Source organism: Physcomitrium patens, chromosome 9 (genome assembly GCF_059467195.1).
Source record: "Physcomitrium patens ecotype Gransden chromosome 9, ASM5946719v1, whole genome shotgun sequence".
Classification (NCBI taxonomy): domain Eukaryota; kingdom Viridiplantae; phylum Streptophyta; class Bryopsida; order Funariales; family Funariaceae; genus Physcomitrium; species Physcomitrium patens.
Genome location: NC_143418.1, coordinates 1,121,993 through 1,146,799, shown reverse-complemented (window position 1 = coordinate 1,146,799; position 24,807 = coordinate 1,121,993). Strand labels below are relative to the sequence as shown.

General features: G+C 32.5%; 1 protein-coding gene across 5 annotated transcripts; it reads right to left on the bottom strand.

Annotated features, from left to right (window-relative positions):
* Positions 1 to 4,162: 4,162 nt before the first annotated feature.
* On the bottom strand, positions 4,163 to 10,171 carry LOC112286915 (uncharacterized). Of its 5 annotated transcripts, none has more exons than XM_024529311.3 (5): positions 9,674 to 10,171; positions 5,509 to 6,447; positions 4,821 to 5,168; positions 4,528 to 4,698; positions 4,163 to 4,363 (listed from the first exon to the last, which is right to left on the bottom strand). In XM_024529311.3, exons 1-5 carry the CDS (start codon positions 9,857 to 9,859, stop codon positions 4,274 to 4,276), a joined length of 1,734 nt encoding a protein of 577 aa, XP_024385079.1. In that variant the 5' UTR covers positions 9,860 to 10,171; the 3' UTR covers positions 4,163 to 4,273. The 5 variants fall into 5 exon arrangements, with proteins under 5 accessions (XP_024385079.1, XP_024385081.1, XP_024385082.1 ...); XM_024529313.3 differs by having other exon boundaries at positions 9,327 to 10,146; XM_024529314.3 differs by having other exon boundaries at positions 9,009 to 10,132.
* Positions 10,172 to 24,807: the final 14,636 nt, after the last annotated feature.

Genomic DNA, 24,807 nt, shown 5'->3' with positions numbered 1-24,807 from the left:
AATAAAATTGAAGCAATACTTTTTAAAAATATATACATAAACTTGTTATGCTAAAGAAAAAAAGAAAAAGAAAACATTAGTGCAACTTATTAGAACACAAATTTAAAAATCAATAACAAAACAATTGTAACGCCTTCCTTCTATTTATAATAAACTCACGTAACTTTATATACATTTGTACTTTAATATCTTCATGCATCCACTATTGGTGGTTGTAGCAAATCAATAGAAGGATTATATTTTAAAATGTTACAAAGATTGATAATATTTTTTATAAGATTTTTTTTTGATTTCAAATTCTAATAGTCTCCATCTCATTTTTATTTTTTTTAAAATATGGGACAATCTTTGTTTTTAGATTTATAGCATGTATTTTATAATGTTGTCAATTTTACCCTCATTTGCATTTTGTTGCCTTTACAACCACTATTGGTGCTTGCAACAAATCAATGCCATGAGTGGATATAAATATGTCTTTTATGATTATTTTAGTAAATTTTCTTTTTCATTTTTGTTCATAATTAATATCATTATTTAATCCTTTATTCAAATCTAAACATTGTCTTCTTTTGTCTTCTATTATTCTAATAAATCATTTTACTTTCTTCTTATTTTTTTAATCTGTGGTACATCAATGTTATATTGCTATGCATTATTAATATACGTTGAATTGTCTATTTTTAGAAAAAATAAAGATGTAAAGATTTGATTTTGTAAAAAGATCATCTCATGTTTTTTTTAAGATCCTACTAAAAACTCTTAAAAGCTTGGTAAAAAGTTACAACGGTTGTTTGAAATTAAGCTAGAAGAATTTTTAAGTTTTAACCTCAGCAACATATATATATATATATATATATATATATATTATTTGACTAAAACCATTAATTAAGTTAAAAGATGTGCAGCTGATATGGACTACAAATATTGAGACAAAGAGCTTGCTTTGATAAACACATGATATTATAATATAATTAAATTGAATTATCCCTTATATCAAATTTTCAACACAAAATATTTTCTAAAATAAACTTAATATAAGTTATTTTTAGTAAAAAACATAACTTAATGTTTATTTTCTATTTTGGGAATTGCTTTAAATGTAACTGTACTAAAAAATCTTGATTAAATGGTTCAAAAAGTTGCTTAAGATAAAAGCTACCAAAAATAAAATATAAACAATAAATTTTTTTTTGTTATTGAAATAAATAAAATTCATCTTGATTATATTTAATTAAAACTAGTATATACATATATATATATATATATATATAATCTTCTTAACAAGAATATATCAATAGAATTGTTAATAACAATAATAATAAAAGAAAAAAACAAAATAGAAGACGATGGTGGAGTTGATGTACCTTGACAATGAATGTGTTCAGCATGTTTTTTTGGAATGCAGTGTAGTGGGCAATCAAGATGTCCATGTCCAACAACAATTCTAAATAAGTTTTGATTATTGAAAATTAAAATTTGCATATAAATATATATATATATATATATATATATATACATATGTGTGTGTGTGTGTGTATTTATATATTTTAAAAAATTAATATAATTTAATAAAACTTTCAAACAACTCTAAAATTTTAGAATATTTCATAAAGATTTGTTTTAACTAATTGTTATTTTATTGATAATCATTTATAATTTTATCATAAAAAATAATCTATTCTATAGACAATGATTTTTTAATAATATTTAAGAAAAATACAAATAGTCTCTATAATTCTACTAATAGGTAGTGATTTTAATAAGGATAGATATAATATATCTATAACATATAAAAAATATAAAGAATATCTAATTTAAAGATCACTTTAAGTTTTATAAGTAATGATAAAACAATATTTTATATTATCATTCAATAATTCAAGAACGTATTTTTAATATGTTTTAGTTTGTAATTTTTTACAATAATGTATTTGAAACAATAATATTGGAAAATTACAACAAAATAACATGTAACATGACATTATTAAAGTTTTAGAAATTTTGTTAGATAAATATATTTTTAACGTGTATTAATGTATTTTTTTAAAACAACAAGTAGACCATCAATGTTTTGGCTAAGAAATATAATAATGAAATTTAGTTCTCTTTTATTGTAATTGTAATACATCATTTCTAAGATGGATATCATTTTGTGAAAAAGAAACGAAAATAAAAGAAAGAAATTAACATCCAAAATTTAATCAAATTTATATGATCATTACAGCTAAAATATTAAGTTATATTACAGACTTTTGAAAGCAATCAGTATTTTAAATTTTAAGTTTTTAAAATAATTATAATTCAATTAAAAATAGTTTTGAATCTTAAAATGTATATAAAAACATTAAAATTCATACTCGAAATTGTTAAGTTTTAAGATGACTTATAATTTGATTATGAGTACTATAAGAGAAAAAGAAAAGATTAACATCAAGATATCATTAACCTAAAAGTCCTATGTAATAGCTTTCAAAATATGGTCTAATTGATTTATGTAGTAAATGTAGTTTAAAAATATTAATTGTAGATAGAGCATTATATATATATTTTTATTATTAATATAATTAGAAATAAAATTAAATTTATATTAAAAAGATAATATCAATATTTTTTAATAATATATATATATATATATATATATGTATATATATTTATTTAGTCACTCTTTAGGTATCCATATATTATCTATTTAATATCAATAGTTAAAGTAAAAAAGATACCTATATTTATTTTAGTTATCAAAATATTAAAAGAATATTTCATAAATTATTAAATATGGATTAATTATTAAATGAATCTATTTCTTCTAATTATCATTGTAATTAAACATCTTCTAACTAGTACAATCAAACCTAAAATCTTTATAATAAAATATCCAATCAAGTTAAGTTAAAAACATGTTGAAATGTAACATTAGAGGCACCAATGTTGAGATAAAAGATAATACAATATAATGTTTTTAGAACTTGGTTATTATAAGATACTTTTATAATATTATTTCTAAAAATTGAAAAATATATATATTCATTATTTTAAAATATTTTTTAGTATCTTTATTTAAAAGTATTGATGTTTAAATAAAGACACTTTAAGATTTATAGGAAAGTTTGGTATTTAATTGTGGTTTAATAGTAATAAATAATATATAAAATATAATTTGTTAAAACTACTTTTGATCAATTTTATTTTTAGTTTTTAATTTTTAGATAATACAAATTTGATTATTCATGGCCAAGTGCCACATTTTACTTGTAACTACATTAAAAAATATTATAATTATTTTTGATGACCCTATCGTATTTTTTTTATTTTACTAAAATTTAGTGAATTATAAATTCATAAATCTTGCATTTTAGAAATAATCTTAAGAAATCATAAACATTATTTTGGCAACATAAACTTTTAAAAAACATAGTTTGTATTATTGTCTTTTGTCTCTAAAATATTATAAGCTCCTATCATCACTATAAATATTTTTAATGTTACAACTACTCTTTTGAAAAAATAATTACTATTCTAATTAAACAAAATAGATAAGTTTCAAACCACAATCACTAAAAGTAATAATAAAAATTTATTTTAACTGTTATTGAAGTAAAAAATTAAGAGTAATAAAATTACTTATTACAACTATCAATAAGCCTAAATAATAAATTAATTTTTTTTTAATGCCACATCACCAATTGCTATTGCTACACTCCACATGACCTCCACACAACTGAAATTAACTAAAAAGTTTGCTTCTATATTTAGATCACATTCATCAACCCAACATTTAATCCCAACACTGACCCAAAAAGAAAAGTAAAAATAAAAAAAAAATTGGCAACCAAATTAAAAATAAATTATATAAAATAATTGAATTAAACAAATTTTGAGGTCAAGTTTACTTACATCCACCAAATACCTCCCAGACATCACCAAAATCCTTGGCACTTTGTACTACACAACAAACATTCCAAATGTTTTCAGATCAAGCTGTGAACACATTTTGGGCACACGAAAAGAAGCAATCACAGTTGGAAGCAATTCGTTCATTATTCAATCAATCAAATCAAATCAAAAACAGCATTTCCCATGGACAAGCTCTCAGACCCACTTCAGATAACACGCCCAGACGAAGTCCACATACAAACATGAAGCTCTACCAAGACAAGAGGGCTGTGGGGATCAGCTTTGGAAGCATAGCATTTATACATACAAAACCAGTTACAAGTGTTGAGAAATGGGTACAAAAAAGAAAAGAAAAAAACGCAACTCCAGGTCTTGAGCATCAGACTTGAACTGCAAGCCCATGTTGAGCAACAGCATCTAGCAAAGCTTTTCTCACGTGCTCCGCCTCCTTCACGTCCAAGCTTCTCATCTGCAGCAGGGCAAGCAAGATTCAGGGGTGAATACAGAAGCTGGAAGGCATGGCACCATGGGTCTAGTACAACCTGCACGTCCATGCACACAAGTTGCAAACAAAAGTGTGATGGCTACAGTGTGAGAAAAACGGAATGGAAGAGGCTGGTGGAGTTGATGTACCTCGACGATGAATGTGTCCAGCATGTTCTCTTGGAACGAGGTGTGGTGAGCAGTCAAGATGTCCACGTCTAACGACTCCAAGGCTCGGGTTAGCTGCACGAGAATTCCTGGCCCTTTCTGGCAGGTGGCCCTGAGTTGATACGTTTTGTCTTCCATTTTGGCTACCTCCATCTACAGATCAGAACCAGCTCATGTTTAGGAGGAGGAAAGATTATGGACCATTAGGATTGATATGTCGTGAACTGAACAAGAAGTTGACAGATGCACGGGGTTCGAAGAGAGGTTTCTCTTACATTTATAATCTTTCTCTGCACAACTGGAGAGTGTTCTTGACTAGGGCCTTGAGAATCGGCTGATGAACTCGTCTTCTCTGAAGCAGCTAGTACTGTATTGTCGTTCAGCTCAACGCCCAGCATGGCTTCCTCTGTACCTTTCTCACAGGAGCTGCTACTGCCCGCTGCAGGCTCTTTGGACTCCAAAGACGTGGAGTCGCGAGAGCCTCCGGAGCACTCCGCGGCCACGCCTGTACTAGAAAGCAGATTTTCTTCCATTTCAGCAATCTCCGACTCCATGCTTTGTATTTGCTGTTGGAGCTCCTTCACGTAGACAATAGAATCACCAACAATGGACGCTTTGTCCATCTGCGACCGCCATTTATCAAGTTCTCACCGATTCAGTGGATGACCCACTGGTAATAATACATATTTACATCTCTCATTCAATGGCAACTCTAACGTGAGATACATTTTAGATCTGGTCGACATGTCTAACCTATATCGCTTATACAACGCATGAGTCTGCATTATAGTTGTTTCTTATTCCTCCACTTAATATCAGGTCAACATACATGTCAGATGTGTAATTGAGGGGCACATTGAATGGTATCCTCACCACCATGGCAGCACCGACAAGAGGAACTAAATTTTGACAGTTTGAGTTTCGCATCACTGAAGAATTTCTGTAGAAAGGCAAGCACCGTACCTTACTTATTTTAGGAACCAGTGAACGAAGGGTATAGAGTCCATCGTTGAGCTTCTTCCTCCTCTTCCGCTCAGATACGAGATTCTTAGACGCCAGTCCAGATGTATTGTTATTGTGGCGCCTGCCTCTTCCCGGCGGGACCTCAAATTCTACAAACTCCTCGCTCGATATTGAGCCTGCCCGTCTAAGCTGTTGCTCCATATCACAAGATTGTGTCTGTTTTTCTGAAGGCGATACTAAGGCATAGGACGGTTCACTCTCACTTCGTAGAAGCTTTTGTTTCACGTCTGGAATATCCACCCATTCTGCTAGATTATTTGATTCAGAAGCCGGCTCAAGAGAGAACTTGTGAGCTTCTGCCAACTGTGCCAAGTATTGTGAACCATGCATGCTGGACCTTGCAGCACTCGCATCGTCATATTTCCGAGCCATAGAGTAAGGTCGTGAAAGCTTTCGGTCCGGAAGTTCTCCGCATTCTGGCAGCCAATCTTGGATCCCCAAATCCTGACTCTCTTTGATTGATGACGGCTTCTTGTCGTTCATGACAGGGTGATATTGGTCAGGGTATATAAGCTCCAGACTGTCTTTGGTATCGTTCCAGCCATACTTCCGCTTGACATCATCCATCTCAGCGTTTGATAGATGAAATCTCTCAGACGACCCTCTTTTAAGCTCTGCTCTCGGGTTCTCTTTCAATTTCCTCAAAAACTCAGAATCAGTTCTTGAATCGAACCGCTGCGCAGGTTGGAATAAGACTTCAGATTGCATAGTGATCTTGTCAGTAGATGGTGCGTATGACTTTGAACCAGCTTCGATCACCTGGCCAGAGCGATTATAGACATCAATGTTAGTGACTGGCATTGGAAAAGTATCCGTCCTTCCTGTTCGCGTGTCCATCGTGTCCGGATCCAAATGCTTCACATGCAGGCGCTTCCCTCGCTGCACAATAATTAGCTGGACAATTAGCTGAACAATTTGCCATAGTAGAGATGCAGAGGCAAATGACATCGATTGTGAAGCATGAGAACCGCTCCCCAACTGACGATCAGTAGATACATTAAATATCGTCCTAGGCAGGCACTACATGGTTACATATCTTTCGAAGGCCACGAATTGATTATAAGGGAACCTGCATTCATGCATGAACCACAGAAAATGGACTTTCCTCTAGCTTATTCGCGCCAAATTCGAACACGTCTATCACGTATGTAGGTTGGGACTCGTACAAGTACTTAAAGCCCCTTACATTTTCATAATCTTGTTTGGATCCATAGATAACCCTAAAGGACAGTCAAAAACTATAAACTGACAGAACCTAACGTTTTGTCGATCGGAAATAACATCTATGAACTCAAGCATGCTAATAGCTTGTGACTGCACTCACCCTGTGTTGATTTTGGAATACCCAGCGATACTCAACTCCTGATTTACTTTCAGTATACATCATAGGATAGGAAAGTGTCTAAAAATGTTTTCCACAAGTCATGGTGTTCATGGCCGTTTGGTAAAAATTGACACATATTAAGAGCAGTACTTAAGCAAAAGCTACTCTGTGGTTTATCAATATTAATTAGAAACAACAAAATCTTCAATGAAAACCCTCTATTATCCGCAGTCGGCACGAATAGTTCTAGCGATGAAATAGAACTCACTTGAAAATACTGTAAATGAGCCCATCAACCAATAAGCTTTGTCGCATTTTTCTCTTATATCAAAAGTCCCACTATCTAAAAGAATAGCTTGCAGCAAACCAACAGTAAACAAAACAATGTATGATGAATCGAAAACTGAACATTCGCCTCATACTAAATGCCAGGAAATTCGGAAAAGGATTCCTCTTACTAAACTTTCGGGGATACGCAACCACGACATCAAGCAATGAAAGAATTGATTTCACGAGTCAAAGTGATCGAAAGGCATTAAAAAATTTCAAAAATTCAAAAATTCAAAAAAAAAAAAAAAAAATGACTGATCAAGCCCCTCCGACTGGATCTGACAGTCACTGAGTTCGTCAACACCTGCTGTTCTCTAAGATGTTCTAGATAGTTAATCGCCAAAGCGTGTTGCAACTTGAAAGGGTTCCAGTTTGACTCTTGAACTGAGAGAAGTAGTGCATGTTGTAAATGCACCATACGGAGAAATATACTTAAAGCATATATGGTTCCCTACGTAACACCTCTACGATCTTGTCTTTATCACGCCGTTGTGGCTCGTAGCACTGTCCCAACCACTTTGTTATGTCGATAACTATGCGCGACTTGACCAAAGCAACTCCTGATTGGAAGCGTCCATACATCTTCTAGTTAACCTTGAGATGGAGAGGCCCTGCCTACTGAGAAAAATTGGGCTTTACTGCAAGATTCCTAATGGCTGTAATTCAAGTAACTTGTACGTATTTCAAGGTCCTGTAGTAGACAGGGTTCCATTTATAGAAGTATTGAAAGAGTGCAGGTTTCATGAAATTAGATACTTTGATCAGCAGGAAGATTACGGAACTCCCAACCTGATACAATGCGTATGATCCCGCCACTCCTACATCAGCACGTTAATCAAATCACGGAGGTGCGACCAATTCCAAAATTTTATCGATAGCCAGGTTCGGAAGACAATACGAAGCACCAGGCTGAGCTCAAGTGGAAGCAATTTCGAAAGAAACCCACCCTTGAAGCGAAATAATAACGTATGAGCCCAATCGACAATGAAACATGAGTATAGAAACATGCAACTTGTGCTCTGGAATAAACACCAGCATAGTATTCAGCTCTAAGTTGACAATGTTTGACAATCCCCTTGAAACCAGCAGGTATGCGTACAATGCTTACTAACTGCAACACCACAAATCACCGGGGCAGTACCAGCAAATTTAACAACTCAAAGCACATACAAACCATGCCACACCAAGCAGCTTCCAACTCGGACTGAGCTAGAACTATTAGCAGTAACACCTTGTTGAACGTTTCAACCCTAAACTGACTAAGCATTGTCATCTAGCAATAAGCAGAACATTAACCTCCAGGAGTGTTGGTTTTGTACTCGCAGCTCTAGTACGAAAAATATTATTGCTTCTTTGAAAGGGTGATGAAAAACAGAAAGACATTGGAAAGGTCACCACGTCTCGAGGTTTGCAAGTTCTCTTTCCAGGCAGCTGTTATGAGATCGCCTTGGGGAGAACATACTTTCATGCTCATCAAAGCTCGATGTTGCGTAAAAAGACGAACGATCGCGGATGTTAGAAGGTTAGAAGACGATCGGCCTGACTCGTAGTACTAGACTGTCCTAAAGATGCTTCAGTTGTGAGGCATGAAGCGTTTCCGCATTCTTCGGGAAACTAACACCACAAAGAGCACTTACTAAAGCTTAACTGTGCGTTTATTTGAGATTTCTAAGCATACGTACCTTCTAGTATGATTCTTAAGCCTGTACAATTCCAGCAGTCGCTTAGAAATTTCTACAGGCGAGGACGAAGGGGATAGAGATTTTACGAAAAAAGAAAAACCTACCTGATTAGAGGAGAAGGCTTGAAGGGGTCCAAGCGATGCAGCTACTCAAAGGTCTCCTCACAATGGATCGGATAAACACAAGATCTCGAAACGCTTCTCTAACGAAACAAAAGTGTAAAGGAAGTCCTGATGCCCTCCTTCACCAGAGAGTGACAAATTGCCATGGAAACTTGCAGAAGAAATCCAAGAATGCTGGATTGCCTCACAACAACTCCACTTGCGCGCATTCGGACAGCAAAAGCGCTGCCGAAGAGTCACCTGCGCCGACTCAGAATAGGAGGAAGTGAGACAAAAATGGAGTGCGTCTCATCAGCCTACCTCCATTAGAGCCACCGACCTTGACCACGGTCAGCAATTTACCCTAGCCGGCTGCAAGTCGGTATGCACAGTACAGTTTCAGAATCCAGAACCTAAAAAGTCCTCCTTCGGTCACCGATCCATCCCGAACCCTGAAAGATGCTTTCCCAGGGTTACACTCATAACGTCGGACGATGCAGATCATCCATGTTTAGGCCACTGTATCACCCCGGTCACCCCACCCCTCAAAATAACCACTCTTAATCACAAGTAAACCAACGATGGGTCGATCTGCCAAAGTATCGACGAATTCAAACGTGCAACCCGACGACGAGGAAAGGTCATGAGTTGGTTAGCTTGGAGTGCACCAGTCCAGACTTCGAGGATACAAACAGACGAAACGCTGCGGAGTGGCAGAAACCTCCAGGGCGATATCCTCTTCCTCCTCCTGTACGGCACGTGAAACTTTCTGCGTGAATTGTTACTGCGAACCCCTCAATGGTCGCCACTATGCCCCGGAGCTCACGACATTCGGAGCCCCGAATGCGGAGCATTGCCCGCTCCTAGGTAGCACAGCAAACTTCAATTGGTTGTCGAGCCCACTATTCCGCCACAATTCAATAGACCTAGAGTCGCTTTATGATTGCTGATCAAGTCCAGGTTGCAGAGAGTCCCTCCCACAGCGGTAGAATTTACCGCTGTCGCCTACCAGCACTTTACATTGGTGATGGTGGCCAAAGCCTGTGCACACAATTGGGAAGAGCCAGCAGCTCGCAAGCTGCTGCTCGTAGACTATCTTCGGGACCGCGCGATGGTGAGCTTTGTCGTCTTGCACCATGAACAGTACCCAGGGCCTTTCGCCGCTTGTCTATTTCTGTTGTTTCGCACACGACGCATTAAACCTGGAGCTCGATTCTGGCATCCTCCGAAAGGCGTGGTTCTTTGTCCTCTTCCAGATCGGATGTCTCTGTAAACTGCAACACGATTTCATCGGATTTCGCATGGCATTTCTCAGGCATGTTCACACAAACCAAAACTTAAACTATACAGACCCCCCTACTGCCTGATGTTGTCGATCACACAAGCCGTCATCGAAACTTGCGGCAAGTTTATCCGACTCTGAAACTCCACTGCCACAGCTATTGTTTTGTGCATCTAGTGGCCTACTATGCACAAAACAATAGCTATTGTTTTGTGCATCTAGTGGATTTTGCAAGATTGTGTCAAATCACTCAACAGTGTTGATTGCATATATTCCTACTGAAGAGAGACAAAGCCCAAGCTTGTCTGGAAGCTGGGGATTTACTGATGTGGCTCTCTGTAGGGTGGTGTCCTGCTTGTCCTGTAATGAATCTCAACCCTGTCTGTATCAGAAAACCAAGCCTCCTTTTTCTTACTTGGTCTTGATGCTCATTGTACCTCCAGTTGCATGTCTTTGAATCAAATTAATGTTGTAGGAAATTAGTGTGAGAATTAGGGTGAAGATTGGTGTGAAATGTTGACCTTTGCTTTGGGTTCATGTTTGGAGGTGGTGAAAAGGGAGAGAATGAGGTGGAGTACAATCATGTAGTTCGATGAATGAGGTTGGATGGAATGATGGGGAATCAATCTCTTTGGGTTTTGATGCTTCACAATGTTGGTTCTAATGCAGCACGTGTTTCTTTATTTCTATATATATGTGTGCATGTATATATATAGAAATGTGTGTGTGTGTGTATATATATATTCTTTTGACTTTCTTGATTCACCTCCCTCTATATCCTATACTATAATACTTTCTTTTTTAAATGCACCCATGCTTAACTTTCCTTTGTCCAGTATCTTGGAAGAAGCATCATGAGGTGTATTCTGTCTGTTTGTGATTCTGATCATCATTGACTATGATTCTAGTTTAGCACAAGGGAATTGTTTACGTTTACGTTATGACACTGGTAAAATAAATGATAAAAAGTCGTAATTGTTTTATCATCCACAAGTCATTTGAAAGCTTTCATAATTTGATAATATGGAGATTGGTTTTCTTAAAAATAATAATACCTCATATTTGAAAAATAAGCTCATGTGATAACTCGCTAAATTCAATTGGTGCATAATTTGATTATCGTCTTCATCTTCCTATTTTTATTACTTACAACATAATTATTACGTATACAAATTTTCTTCAGTGAAATAGTTAAGTCATGTTTCACCTTTAAATATAATAATTTTTAATTAAAATTTCTAGCATTGGAACATCGAAATCATAATTTATAATCAATATATAATACTTCACTCTGTTATAGAAGCATTTTAGAGCTTTAAAGTAAAAATACCAAAAGATGAAAACAGTTCTCAATCAATGTGAACTAAAATAGGTATAATATATTCTCATTGTATGTGTATATATAAATGTGTGTGTGTGTGTGTGTCTACTTTATTTTACATTTAATTGTATGAAAAAACGGTTTTGAACAATGCACATTAGCTTCAATAAACAGTACGATACCAATGTATATTTTTTTCATTCATATATATATACACACACACATGTTTTGTGTATGTCATTCCTCACAGTAATTTAATGCATTGTTTTAAATATAATATTAATTTATGGATTTATATCCTTCATATTTTACTAGTTTTATTTTTGAATGGGTAAATTATTGTGTACATATATTATCCAAACATAAACTCTATTTGATATTAAACTTTTAATTAGGATGCATTCACTTGATTAATTTTACATAAATCGGCAACAAACTTTAGTTTTGCAAAAGTTATGATTTTTTTATGATCTTTAGTTTTGCCAAAGTTGTGGTTCTTAACTTTATGGCGAGCTGATTAAGTGCTCATGCAAGGCAATGACTACAATTGATATGAGATCGGAATGTTTTTTTTTTAAGGGATACTTCTTAATTTAACTATTTCTTTTAATACTTCTCCTTAAATGGGCATGCATAGCATGACTACTTTTTTTAAAACCTTTGACTCCACTGTAAAAGAAGTCAATCACAGTTTATCACAATTTATTTTAAAATTTCATTTTTTTAATATACAGATTGAGAAAATTAATTTAAATCTATGTTGTCATATTATGCTGTGGTATAATTAATTACAGAGTTATGTAAGAAAAATTCGAAGTAATTTAGAAATTATGTGGTAACAGTAGACTGAATACTTTTAGCACTTAACCAGGTCAACACTATGATGAGGACTATTAAAAGTATTACCAAAAATATTTCAACGTTGCATGTAGAATTCCAATAAAGAATACAGAATAACAGTAAAAACATTACAATAGTTTTTGTAGTCTATCAAAAATCTTGGTTTTAGAAATATTAAAAATAATTAATAATTGCATGTTTATTTTAGCTTTAAATAGAGGAATAATATTTATAAAATTAAAATCTTGTCGGTAAAATATTTCACTGAATATTTTGTAGGTGGAGTGAAATATAATATTTCATCTCATAAATAAATACACCTTCATTCTTGTTTTATTTTTTGAAACATGAAATGGTGCACCTCTTCGGTAATTAAAACAAAGTTTAGTGTATGAAGGAGCTCTATTACTACGGCAATGTTTTATGAGCAACTTTTGAGGAAATTACAGTGCCATGTTAAACCCTTGTATGAAGTTCTAATTCCAAAAATAATCTCTTTGATCCAAGTTTTTTCTTTTTGATTTTAATTTTTTTTGTAATCTAGTATAGTTCTTATTGCAGAATTTTATGTTTAACATCTAGAGTTTTTCTTTTTCAACATGTTCTACCATAATCTAATATTCTGTACCATATTACTTTATGAACTGTTTGGTCTGTTCATATTGCTTGTCTAAAACTAAAAGAATAGTCGCATAAGTTTCAGGAAAATGGGGTAGAAACGCATCTAGACAAGGGTTCCGGCCAGGTTTATGATTCTTGCACCCCCGCCACAACCAAGTCCACACCGACTTGTAGAAAGAAAGTAAGTCGAGGATAATAACAACGATAGTAACAATAATAATAACATAAAAACAACGGCCGAGATTAGCAACAGAAGAGGAGGAAAGGGGGGGAAACTTATGAAACCAAGGACCAGAGAAGAAGAACATGAGAAATAGGCCTTTGGGGTTGGTGGCCCACTTGGCTTCGTGCTGCCTAGGCACAAGATCATTCCACTCACAGCAGAGCAAGTGTGCCTCTAGTCAACTCCTCATTTATTCTTTCTGCTGCTGCTGCAGTTTGTTATTACTATTGTCATTATTAGTACACCCACGAAAAGCAGCTTCTGCAAAGTTCCTAATATCTTACTTCCTGCAAGTTGGCGCTAGTTCTGGCCCCTCGGCCGAGTCCATTGTCAGCCCTCTACACCACTAGAGTTGCAGCTCCACATCGCCTCTAGTTTTGCACTGGTCTGTCCGTCCTTTTCCAAATCAGGCATCTCTCAAAGGAGGAGATGCTTGTGTTCGTTTTTTCTTTCTAGTTGGAATCCGTCCCTCCGTTCTCATTTTCTTTCTGGTTGTCCCTTTTGATCTTTTTTTGGGACGCAGATCTGTCTCCAACAGGCTGTGATGTTGTTGTTGTTGGGTGGTTATTTTTGTATTTTGTTACATGTTTTTCATGATGTGTTGATGCGTCCTTGCCCAGGGAGTTTCGTGGCTTTTATATACCCTTAGGTCAAGAGCATATACTCTTGAGCCGTCACTCTCTTGATTTGTTTTGTGCGGAGGCTCGGGTTTCTGATCTGCCTGAGCCAATTCATGGGGCTGTGACAGGGAGGAGAGGTCTTTCGCTCGCTGTTAGCATTCTGGTCCATGTGGCAGCTTGCTACCACACTCACTGCTGCTGGTCTGAGTAACCTATCCGTCTGATCCATCGTGAGAGGAATATGTATTTTTATCCATTGGTGCCTCATCCGTTGGATCAAGTCATATTTGAAGGAAAGGCAAATATGGAAGGGGTGTTTGAATGGTTCAGAAGTTCAGTGGTCAGGAGATTGCCTACTCCTCAGAAGTGGTCGCGGAGGCTAGCAACGATCTGGCAGCAAGTGGGAAACTTGTGCAGGAAATGGTGTAAATCGGCACAAAATAATTACTAGTACAGAATGACAGGTCATTAGTTGAATGTCATTAATTGAACCAGGAGTATTTATGAAGCTTGTTGCAGCTCCATGATGAGTTTGATAAAAAAAAAACTGATTCATGCATGTCAGCTGTGGAATACAACCAATTACCCACGGCGAAATTTTATTAATTGTTTTCGATTGGATTTCTATTCCGTTCGCCATCACTACCAGTATCACTCTATTCGACACTCTTAACAAGTTTCTACAGTCATGAATTTCTCCTACTCCACAAAGTTTTGATACAACTTTATTGTTAGGCCTTAAAGAATCATCGATTCGATAGGTGTGTATTATGCCAGTGCCCTCATAGGATGCGAAGGAGCTTTTAAGTTGCAACTTGCATAACCTTTTTGATAGACCAAGTTTACACTGAGTCACCTAATTGAGGAATCAGAAACGTGCACCTGAAATGTGCAGAAGACTCGGCAATGTGAAGCATTGAATCCATCGTGGCTAATCGAGCTCAGGTAGGCTCATGTTCTACGATTTCAAGAAATAATGGAGGGACAGCGACTTCGCCTGCCGAGGATATTAAAGTCTTTCGGTTCGTGTGTACTAGTTATGTAGACCAAGTCTATCTGATTGACATGGTTTTGATGTGTACTCAAAGTTTGATATCCGTTCGTTTCCGAGAACTTGAGATCGAATATGATTGCTGACTGGCAGTGCGATGCTCCACGGTGGTTTCATCTTGAAAGTTAAAACTCTACAGTCACCGAAACGAATTTTTTTTTGACACAGCTGATCGTTCTCAAAAACGTGGGGAAGCTTTTGTGCAACCCACCATCAATTGCTCTGCTCTTGTGTTGAGATCGTTGAATCATTTGCGCCTATTTATGTCAAGCTCGTTAATCCATACGGAGTTCCACAGGTATTGTTATAAAATTTGTACCATTATCCAATTCTCTTTCGAAGTCCACAAAGTATTGAGCACTGTCTTGAGTCTAGTGGTGAAAAACAGCATCGCGCAACAATTATGTTTGCAATCGATATCAGACAGTTTCAAGGCTACACTCTACTAATGTTTCACTGTGCCCGAACATCTGATAACACGTTCTAATTCTTTGCATTACAATGTAAGGAAGCGTAAAGATAAGCTTCTATAAAACTTTGCGTGAACGATATTGTAGAATCCGGAAACGAAGTTCATTATGCAACAAGGTGCTTCAGTGGGGAAGTAGGGTACTTTCTCTGTCAACGATTTCAAGTAGAAACAGAAGGGAGTATCATATTTCTGTCCGGGTTCCTCAAGAGAAGTGGGATCTTCCTGTGCTCTCCCTAGAAAGGGTAGTCATTGAAAAGTAAAGCTTCTTTGTGGTGACTCTCAATTCAACTTTCATTTTGAAGCAATGTTTGTTCATGTTTATGAAGTGTTTTTTGTTCATTCTACCACAAGAGAAGAAGTAGAGGTATGGTTGCAACATGAATCTTATGCTCGATGCTGTTCATCTCTGCCTTGACGTTATGGAATGTAATCATACTTTACTCGTGAGTCTTTTTACTGTCGAAGTTCATACACAAAAAGCTCACTTAGGTTTAAAGCCACTTCAAGTATTTGAAAAAGTTGTATCTGGCCGACTATGCAGGTTGAAATGGTTAAGAGGGTTCATCGGAGTTTACAAAAAATTTAGAGGCTGCACTTCATACTTCTGTTATGCAGTTAGCGTTAGAAGCAATCTATAGGTTGGGCGGACATAGCAGGTTCAGAAACATGAAATGAAGGCCACGGAAAATAAGTTGATAACATCAAAGCAATGACGTAAATTACAGGAGGGTTGCGTCGAAAAGAGCCTCCTTCATTTGCCGACAGACAAGGAATTAACAATTACACATGTCATCCTCAACTTGCCCATTTATCTGGTCTGATTCGTTAACATATAATTGCGGCAAACATTAGCTTGACATTCCCACAGTGTCATGGTTCGAGAATTGATAGCTTTAACCGAGAAAGAGTATTGTGCCACCGAAACAACTTCACTATAAGAAAAGACCCATTGAATAACTCGAGATTCGGGGACCTCCTACAGACGTCATTGAACTCTCACATGGACTGCAGGGGGACTTCCTCAGCAGGGCACCGCACTCTTCATTTTTGTTTAACAACTTCAATACAAAGAGAGTTTGAAGCTGTGCCTCAGGTCTAACCTTCGCAACGCACATATGTTCAGCTGGCGGGATATTCGTTTTAAAGTATTTCAAGTTTTTAACGAGAAAAACTTTAAATTGATAGTGTGGAACTGCGTGCGCTTCAGGACAAGCTGGCCCAGTCTAATTTTGATGTTGCAAGCATTACCAACTTCACTTCACAATCACTGGCTTCTTTGCAAGGGTATAATTATGTAGGATCCAAGTCTAGGCCAGGTACTCAACACAACTCCATCTGTGAAATGGCATGTTTACTCCACCTCAACAAGTTAGAATAATCAATTAGAATCATTTTAAAAAGAATTGTTAGTTGCAATTTGTGTTAGATATACTAATATATATTAGATTAATTAATACATGTTAGTAAATGTAGAATTACCTTTAGATAGTTACCAAGTACTTATGGAGAAGTTACAACTACTTCTCTCTACAAGACAATATAAAAGGCTTTTATGAATATGATATAATCAAGTTATTTTATTAATATACTTCATGCTTTATATTATTGTTAGTATTCTTTCTCTTACATGGTATCAAAGCACTAATTGTCCTTCATTTCTTTTTAGTATAAGTGGAAAATTCCACCAACTATGACTTCTCATAATTCTTCTCGCATTCCATTAATACCCTCGCTATTTGTAAATAATTATTACACTTGGAATATTAAATTGGAGGTTTTTTTAAGTCAAGTAGAATTACAGGGAGTAATTAATGACTATGAGGTTGCATCCAATACATTTAATTTGGTGCAACATCATGCATGGAGTTTGAAAAATATCAAAGCCTATATAGAATTACTTCTGTATTATGGAGATAAGCAACTTATGATACTATACAAACTACCTATATTAAAGGCCGTTTGAAATTACATCAAGCCTATTTACAAACAATCAAATAAATCTTCTCAAGTACATTTCCACAAGAAACTTTGTTATTTAACTATGGATGAAAATGAAGATGTTCATACATTCATAAAAAATTGGCACTATATCCTTGAAATAGTTGCCATTGTGTTTTCATTGAATCACAATAAGTCAATCTATTATTAGTTACTCTTTTTGATTTATAGAATGTATTCATTACTATTTAAGATAAATTAATGATTTAATATTTTTAATGTTATTATTTAATATATTACAATAAAATATAATCAATTGTTTAAAATATGATAATTTAAAAATTATTATCTTTTATATAAAATAAAAATATTAAAAATAAATATACACTCATATTTCACATTCTAATCTAAAAACTAAAAATATTATCTACGATTATTATGAAAAATAAAATAAAAATTTCCAAAATGTCACTAGAAACAAAGAGATTAAATGAACAAATCAAAACCTATAAGATTCTATATTATTGAGATACCATTATATCTATTTATAATAATATCTATTAATATTTTTAATTAATCATAGTATCTAAATTCTACAACTAGCAATCACTTGTCTCATTTGAGAGATTTTTTCAAAAAATATATTCCATTTACAACAGCAAAACTTATTTTATTAGGAGATAACAATTCTTATATTACTCAAGGCATTGGATTTGTCATTTTACAATTCAAAACTGATTAATACTTATAGATTTTAGATACTTTGTATGTTCTAAGATTGAAAAAGAATCTTCTATCAGTGGCTCAACTTATTAAGATAAGATATACAAAAATTAAATTTATCAATAATATATGTATTATCAGTATTAAATTATCCCAAGAAAGTGAGGTTCATTGTTTCTCAATCTTTAAATAACACAATCTATATTCTTTTGGTGAAGAAGTTTTATCATTACACTTTTTATTTCACATATATGATAAAAATGATTGTTATTTGCTAATTACCAAATATTAGTCACACTTCACAATACTCTCACTTTGTACTAATATTAAGGCCTGCTTGGCTGCTACTCATTCATGCTCTTGCATCACAAAAACCTATCATAAGTTTATTATTCATTACTAGCCTAACCAACAACTTGTGATTGCTAATTGGCTGCAAGTCCATCTTATAGTTACTTATCTTAAGCCATTGCAAGTCGCAATTATTGGCCTTGCTCCTCTAGCTACTATACTAGCCACCTTGACCCCTATGAAGGTGCTCTCTTCTCTATCCTCCCTTAGTGGTGGTAGCTAACATTAAATCTATGACCTTCTTTAGTATAAAAGTAATTCTTTATACACCTCAGAGGCTCCCACACACCTTCTTACTCATCAAATGAAAACTTTACCTTTGTAAATAATTTTTATTTCTTGTCAAAGCCTAAATATGATAAGATTTTGCCAAACAACAACACAAGGTGATTACAAGTATTCTATACACTACCCACAATATCAAAGGTGGTTCCTGTGATTATCTCACCTTCATTGGTAGCTCCATTGATTCCACAAATATGTCCACTCTTTGTAGATCTCAGTGGTCATAAAGAAGCTACCTTAATGAATGACATCAAAATTTCTTTACCAACTGCTCTTGTTACTCTTCCATTCAATAATGAAATCATTGGCATTTCTTGTTCTATGCTCTCTTTTTCTATTGTAGCTCTCATTGATTCTTTATAAGATTTCTTAAAAAACAAACCACTTCAACGATCTACATAGACCACTTATAGAATTTGATAAGCACCTAAAGCTAATGATATTACTTTGTATGTTAGTAGATTTTTAACAACCTTAGTGGTGTCATATTACATGAAGTCTTGCTTGAGAATGCATCGGGCTTCTAATTGTGGAAGGTAGAATGGAAATTGTAACAACCAAATCTTAACTCTAATAGAATACTAACTAAATTCTAATTAAATCTTAACAATGCTAAAAAAGCTTTAATCTAATTCAAAAGAAATCTTAAAGAAATTACAAAAGATATAATAAGAAATATTAAAGGAATTCAAAAGAAATCCACAATAAATCTTAAAAGAATCCCTCAAAAATCCTAAAGAAATATTAGAATAATCAAAAATATATATTAAATAAATCTCAATCAAGTCCTAATTCAATTCTAATTGAAACCTTAATGGACTTCAATCAAATCTTAGATCAAATACTAAATCCTAAGTAAATCTTAAATCCTAATTCCTAAGCAAATCCTAAATCAAATCCTAAATCCTAGTCCAATCCTAAATCCTAGTCCAAATCCAAATCCTAATCAAATCTTAACCAAATCTTAAATCCTAATTCAACCCTAATCCTAAACCAAACCTTAAAAAAATCTAACCAACTCAAATTAATCTTAGTATAATTTAGAACCTCAATATCTTTTGATTAAATTATTGATCTTGCTTAAAAATTTATCCGCTTCTCAAAAACTAAGTTAGAAACAAGCATATGAAATTTGAAGATAATCGCACTTATCAAATGGAAGAAAAATCCTAAAATCCGCTTGGGTATTGGATGGCTTCCTATTTCAATCTAAATGTTGAACTTCTAGCACCAATATCTCCTTTTAAAACTACTTAATTATTCTCAAATTTCACATATGTATAGAAAATCAAGTCTATTACTTTTATACATAAATTTCACTCTAATCCAACTAATAGATTGCTAAAGATCTTAGAAATCCTAACTGCCCTTTAAAGTCTAATTTCTAAGACCTCAACCTACTTAAAATTCAATAACCTTCAATTTAACTCTTTGATCAAGCTCAAACTTATAAAATATACTTAAGACATTTATTCACATAATTTTTCAAAATTTGAACCATAGATCTACTACCAAACTCATGAAATTCTTCAAAATGTAATATCCTTTCTATTTCATAAATTTTAGAATCACCCAAAACAATTGTGACTTTGTAAAGCTCTTATAAATTCATTATATACCAAAATCACTCAAAATCAATGCCTAAAAAACTCTATTAATTTTTCTCTGAAATTTCACTCTTTGATTTTTGAAAGAATCCTAAAGTTGCCATAGATACTTAGTTTATATATTAAAATCTAATTTCAAGCTAGGTTGATAAGTGGTCCTCTTTGGATATCAAATTTTACCCTTTTGATTCAATTTTTATTCAAATCAACTTCTAACTTCGTCTTATATATGCTTATATTCTTTATTTTTTAATCTATCTTATTTTGCCTTATTTATGGCCTTACAAAGTTAGTAGAAGCCTACTTTGTAAAAAGTAGCCTTTATACCTTTAATTTTACTTTCTTTTGGACTATTGTATATCTTCTAAGATAATTTGCTACAATATTTGAAGTAAGATCTTCTATAATATAATAATTTCTTCATCCTTTTTATCTATGAGTCATGTTACATCATGACAATAGATCCATTCTTAATTTATGAAGTACTTGCAAGTAAAGTTGCATCAAATTAGCATCTAGCTATGGAAAGTGAATATAATTCTTTAATCAAGAATGGCACATATAAGTTGGTCTGTCATCTTTCTAATTGCTCTATTATAAGTATTAAATGACTATTCCATCGAAAAATAATTTTGATGGTTCTTTAGCATGCTTTAAGGGATATTTTATTGCTCAAGGTTTCTTACAACAAGAAGGCCTTGATTATCATGAGACTTTCTCTTCTATCATCAAAATGACATCACTAAATCTCTTTCTTGCTTAAGCTACTCATTATAACTTTCATATTTATCAAATAGATGTTACTATAGTTTTCTTAAATGGTGTTTTTAAAGAAAAAATTTACATCACTCAATTCAAAGGCTTTCTAGTATCCAGTCATGAGTACAAGATATGTTATTTACTTAAATATTTATACAAATTTAAAAAAACTCTTTGCATATGATATAATCTATTTGATGATTTTTTAGTCACTAATAGATTTTTAAAATATATTTTAGATATCAATGTTTATTATAAATTCTTATCTATATCCATTATCTATATTGAAGTTTACATTGATGATTTAGTTTTAATCTCAAGTGATTTATTCTATCTCATTTTGATTAAAGTAATCTTTTTATTTATTTTTTATTTTTCTATAATAGTCAACAACAAAATTGAAGACATTTTAATTATTCAAATTTTTTGTAATCATACCACTTATACTTTAATACTTTCTTAAGACAAATATACCTTGGATATATTAAATTATTTTTTTATGAATAATTGCTATGCCATTTTTATTCTTTTTAAGGCCAATATTTATTTTTTTTAGGTCTCGACCTCATAGAGGGAAGAGAGGGGGATATTGAATTCATGGCATCAATTTCATATATACATGTTATCAAAAATCTACAATATCTTGTCACTTATATTAGATATAAGTTAGCCTTTGCCATACATCATATGGCACAATTTATGGCTAAACCTAGTCCAATTCATTGGATAGCTTTAAAATATATACTCTGTTATTAAAAAGAAACTCAAAATTTTGGACTATGTTATTTGAATTCTTCTTCTATCTCTTCACCACAACTTTATGGTTGAAGCAATGCAAATTATACAAAAGTTCTAGATACTCAAAAATCTACTTCCAAATACTTGTTTTACCATAATTCATTTCTTTTGACTTAGCATTCTATGAAACAAGTGATGGTAGTACAATCAAGTATAAAAGTGAAATATATTGTGGTGGCAACATCTTTAAAAGAATTGATATGGCTTCAAACTCTTCTAAAAGAAATTGGACAACAAATAACTTTATCAAACATAATTTATTTATATAATCAATCATGTATTGTGATAATAAAAAAGCCACGTTTCCATGATTGTACAAAATATATTGATATTAAGTACCATTATATTAGAAATAAAATAAAGGTAAATGAAGTTGTCTTAGAATTTATTCATATGAATGAAATGAAGGGAGATATAATGACAAAGCTACTTCCAAAATCCAAGCACAACCATTTCATAAAAGATTTAATCAACATCAATAATTCAAATAAAATCTAATCTATGATGATTAAAAGAGGGTGTTAGATTTATTAAAATATATTAGATTAATTAATATATATTGATAAATATAGAATTATCTTTAGATAGTTATAAAGTAATTATGGAGAAGTTATAACTATTTCTTTCTATAAGACAATATAAAAGGATCTTATGAATATAATATAATCAAGTTATTTTATTAATATATTTCATGCTTCATATTATTATTGATATTCTTTTCTTACAATCTGCACACATCACAAGGACATTGTGATTGGATTAAAAGAACAAACCATTAGCATGTAGGCTCTTTTATTTCACCCATTGAGTTAGATGTGGATGGATGTTGGATACCAAAAGATTGTAGGATTGCATAGTATAGACAATTTGATATCACTAGACAACATCACATAAGCAATTAATTTTTTTTAAAAAAAATCTACTTTTGGTTGCTTAAAATAGACCTAAAAATATCTAATCAAATGTGAACCAAAATAAATTGACCTATCTATGATATAATCAACTAAGTATTTTATTTTGGTAGATAGTATTGTACATTGGACTTATTGGTAGTTAGATTATAATATTAAATTTATATTTGTGTCCTTGTTGTAATTTGATTATATTCATATCTTATATTATATTTTATTATAATATTGATTTAAATTAGTAGTGATTATTATGATCATTTTTTCTATTATAAGTTATTATAATTATAATTTATTATTATATATTTTTTATTTTGTAATAAATTTTAAATTTATTAAATAATAAAAAAGAGATAATATTTATTTTTTAGTATATTATAATAAAAATATAACTTTGATTTTATATGCTATTAATATTATTGAAATATATATATATATATATATATATATTTATATGATAAATTTAAAAGAATATAAATTTTTAATCTTAATATTATAAATGTTTATGTCTCATATATATGCAATTACTATTCTTAAACTTTTGTAACTAATATTCTTAAAAAAATATTTTATTTTATGAAAATCAGGTTATTTTTTTCATCTTTTTTGTATTAATTTTAAATTTTTTACTTGATTAGGATTTTACAAATAAAATATTTATAAAGAATAGAAGTAAAGGCTACTTAATGCTTATGGATGTTTATAGCCTTCTATAAAGGACATGAATGACAAACAACCAAAAGGTCAATACATTCTTGTATTACTAAAAAAGAGTAGATAATTAGTAAAAGATGGTATAATATTAAAATAGAATGGTTATTATCAAATAAAAGAAATTTAGAGATTCTTGAAACAAGACTAAATGCAGAAAAAGCATTCATAAGAATAAAAAAGACTTCACTCTTCCTTTTATATATACTAACTAATTAAGAGCCACGTGACAATGTTCTATATGACTTTCAATATGTATCTAACTTAAAAAATACATATTTAATTTATAAGATAAGTTTCCTATATGTATATCATATAGTCAATTTATATTGTAAGCTACCAATAAGTGTAATATGTAGCTAACTTGTTGGCTAAGTTTTTAACCTATTATTATGGACATACATACTTACTTTACTAATTACCTATATGATTAAGAAGAAATATATAAAAATAAATAAAAATAGATTAATTTCATAATATCTTCTTGAAAGTCTTGTCAACTCTTTATTTTTAATCTAGTTTCAAGAGTCTTATGTTTTTTAGTCTTTGGCAATAGCCATTCCAGTTCTTCTTTGAATATACATACTTTCTTTTATTTTGTCACTTTCCTTATATGACAGATTCTATGAATTTATGTATCTTCTTCTAATTTGTGTCTTTGATAGATTGACAAGTGTGCACATACAATATCAGAGTTTTGTCCTTTCTTGATTAAAAGTGGATTATCCCTTTTTCTTGATAAGACATAAGCATATTAGAAGTTACGGATTACCCTCTTCTAAACTGATATAGTTTCTAGAATTTTTTTTTCTTGATTCTTGAATATTGTATTCTGTGAAAATAGACACCTTTCTTTTTATTGTGCTAGCATGGTAGAACTTGCTAAAATAAAGAGTGTAATGGCTCAAATGAAAGAGCAAATGAGAGAATCAATACTTCCAATGCATCAATTCAATATACCACTACAAGAAGCAATAAGATTATTAGGCAATGAAGATATAGAGATGATTAGAATTGCTTCAATATCTACACTAAGCCATAATATTGCTCCTACAATGAAACATTATTCAAGTTTGAAAGAACCAAAAATTGGATTGCCTGAGAAGTTTGATGGCACAAGATCTAAATTTCGACGATTCATCAATCAGGTACAACTGGTGATTGAACTACAACCTCAAAGTTATCTAACTCAAGGATCACAAATCAGGTTTATTGAAACACTACTTTTAGGTTCTACTTTATCATGGTTTTCATCATTTTTTGAATGAAGTGATCAAATATTGGATAATTTG

Excerpts from the sequence above, each read along its gene's own strand:
- LOC112286915 (XM_024529311.3), bottom strand. The coding sequence starts at position 9,859 with ATGCTCCGCATTCGGGGCTCCGAATGTCGTGAGCTCCGGGGCATAGTG. Across the intron at positions 6,448-9,673 it reads TATCCTCGAAGTCTGGACTG|CGAGGGAAGCGCCTGCATGT; the intron begins GTGCACTCCAAG and ends ATTATTGTGCAG. Across the intron at positions 5,169-5,508 it reads TGGTTCCTAAAATAAGTAAG|ATGGACAAAGCGTCCATTGT; the intron begins GTACGGTGCTTG and ends TGGCGGTCGCAG.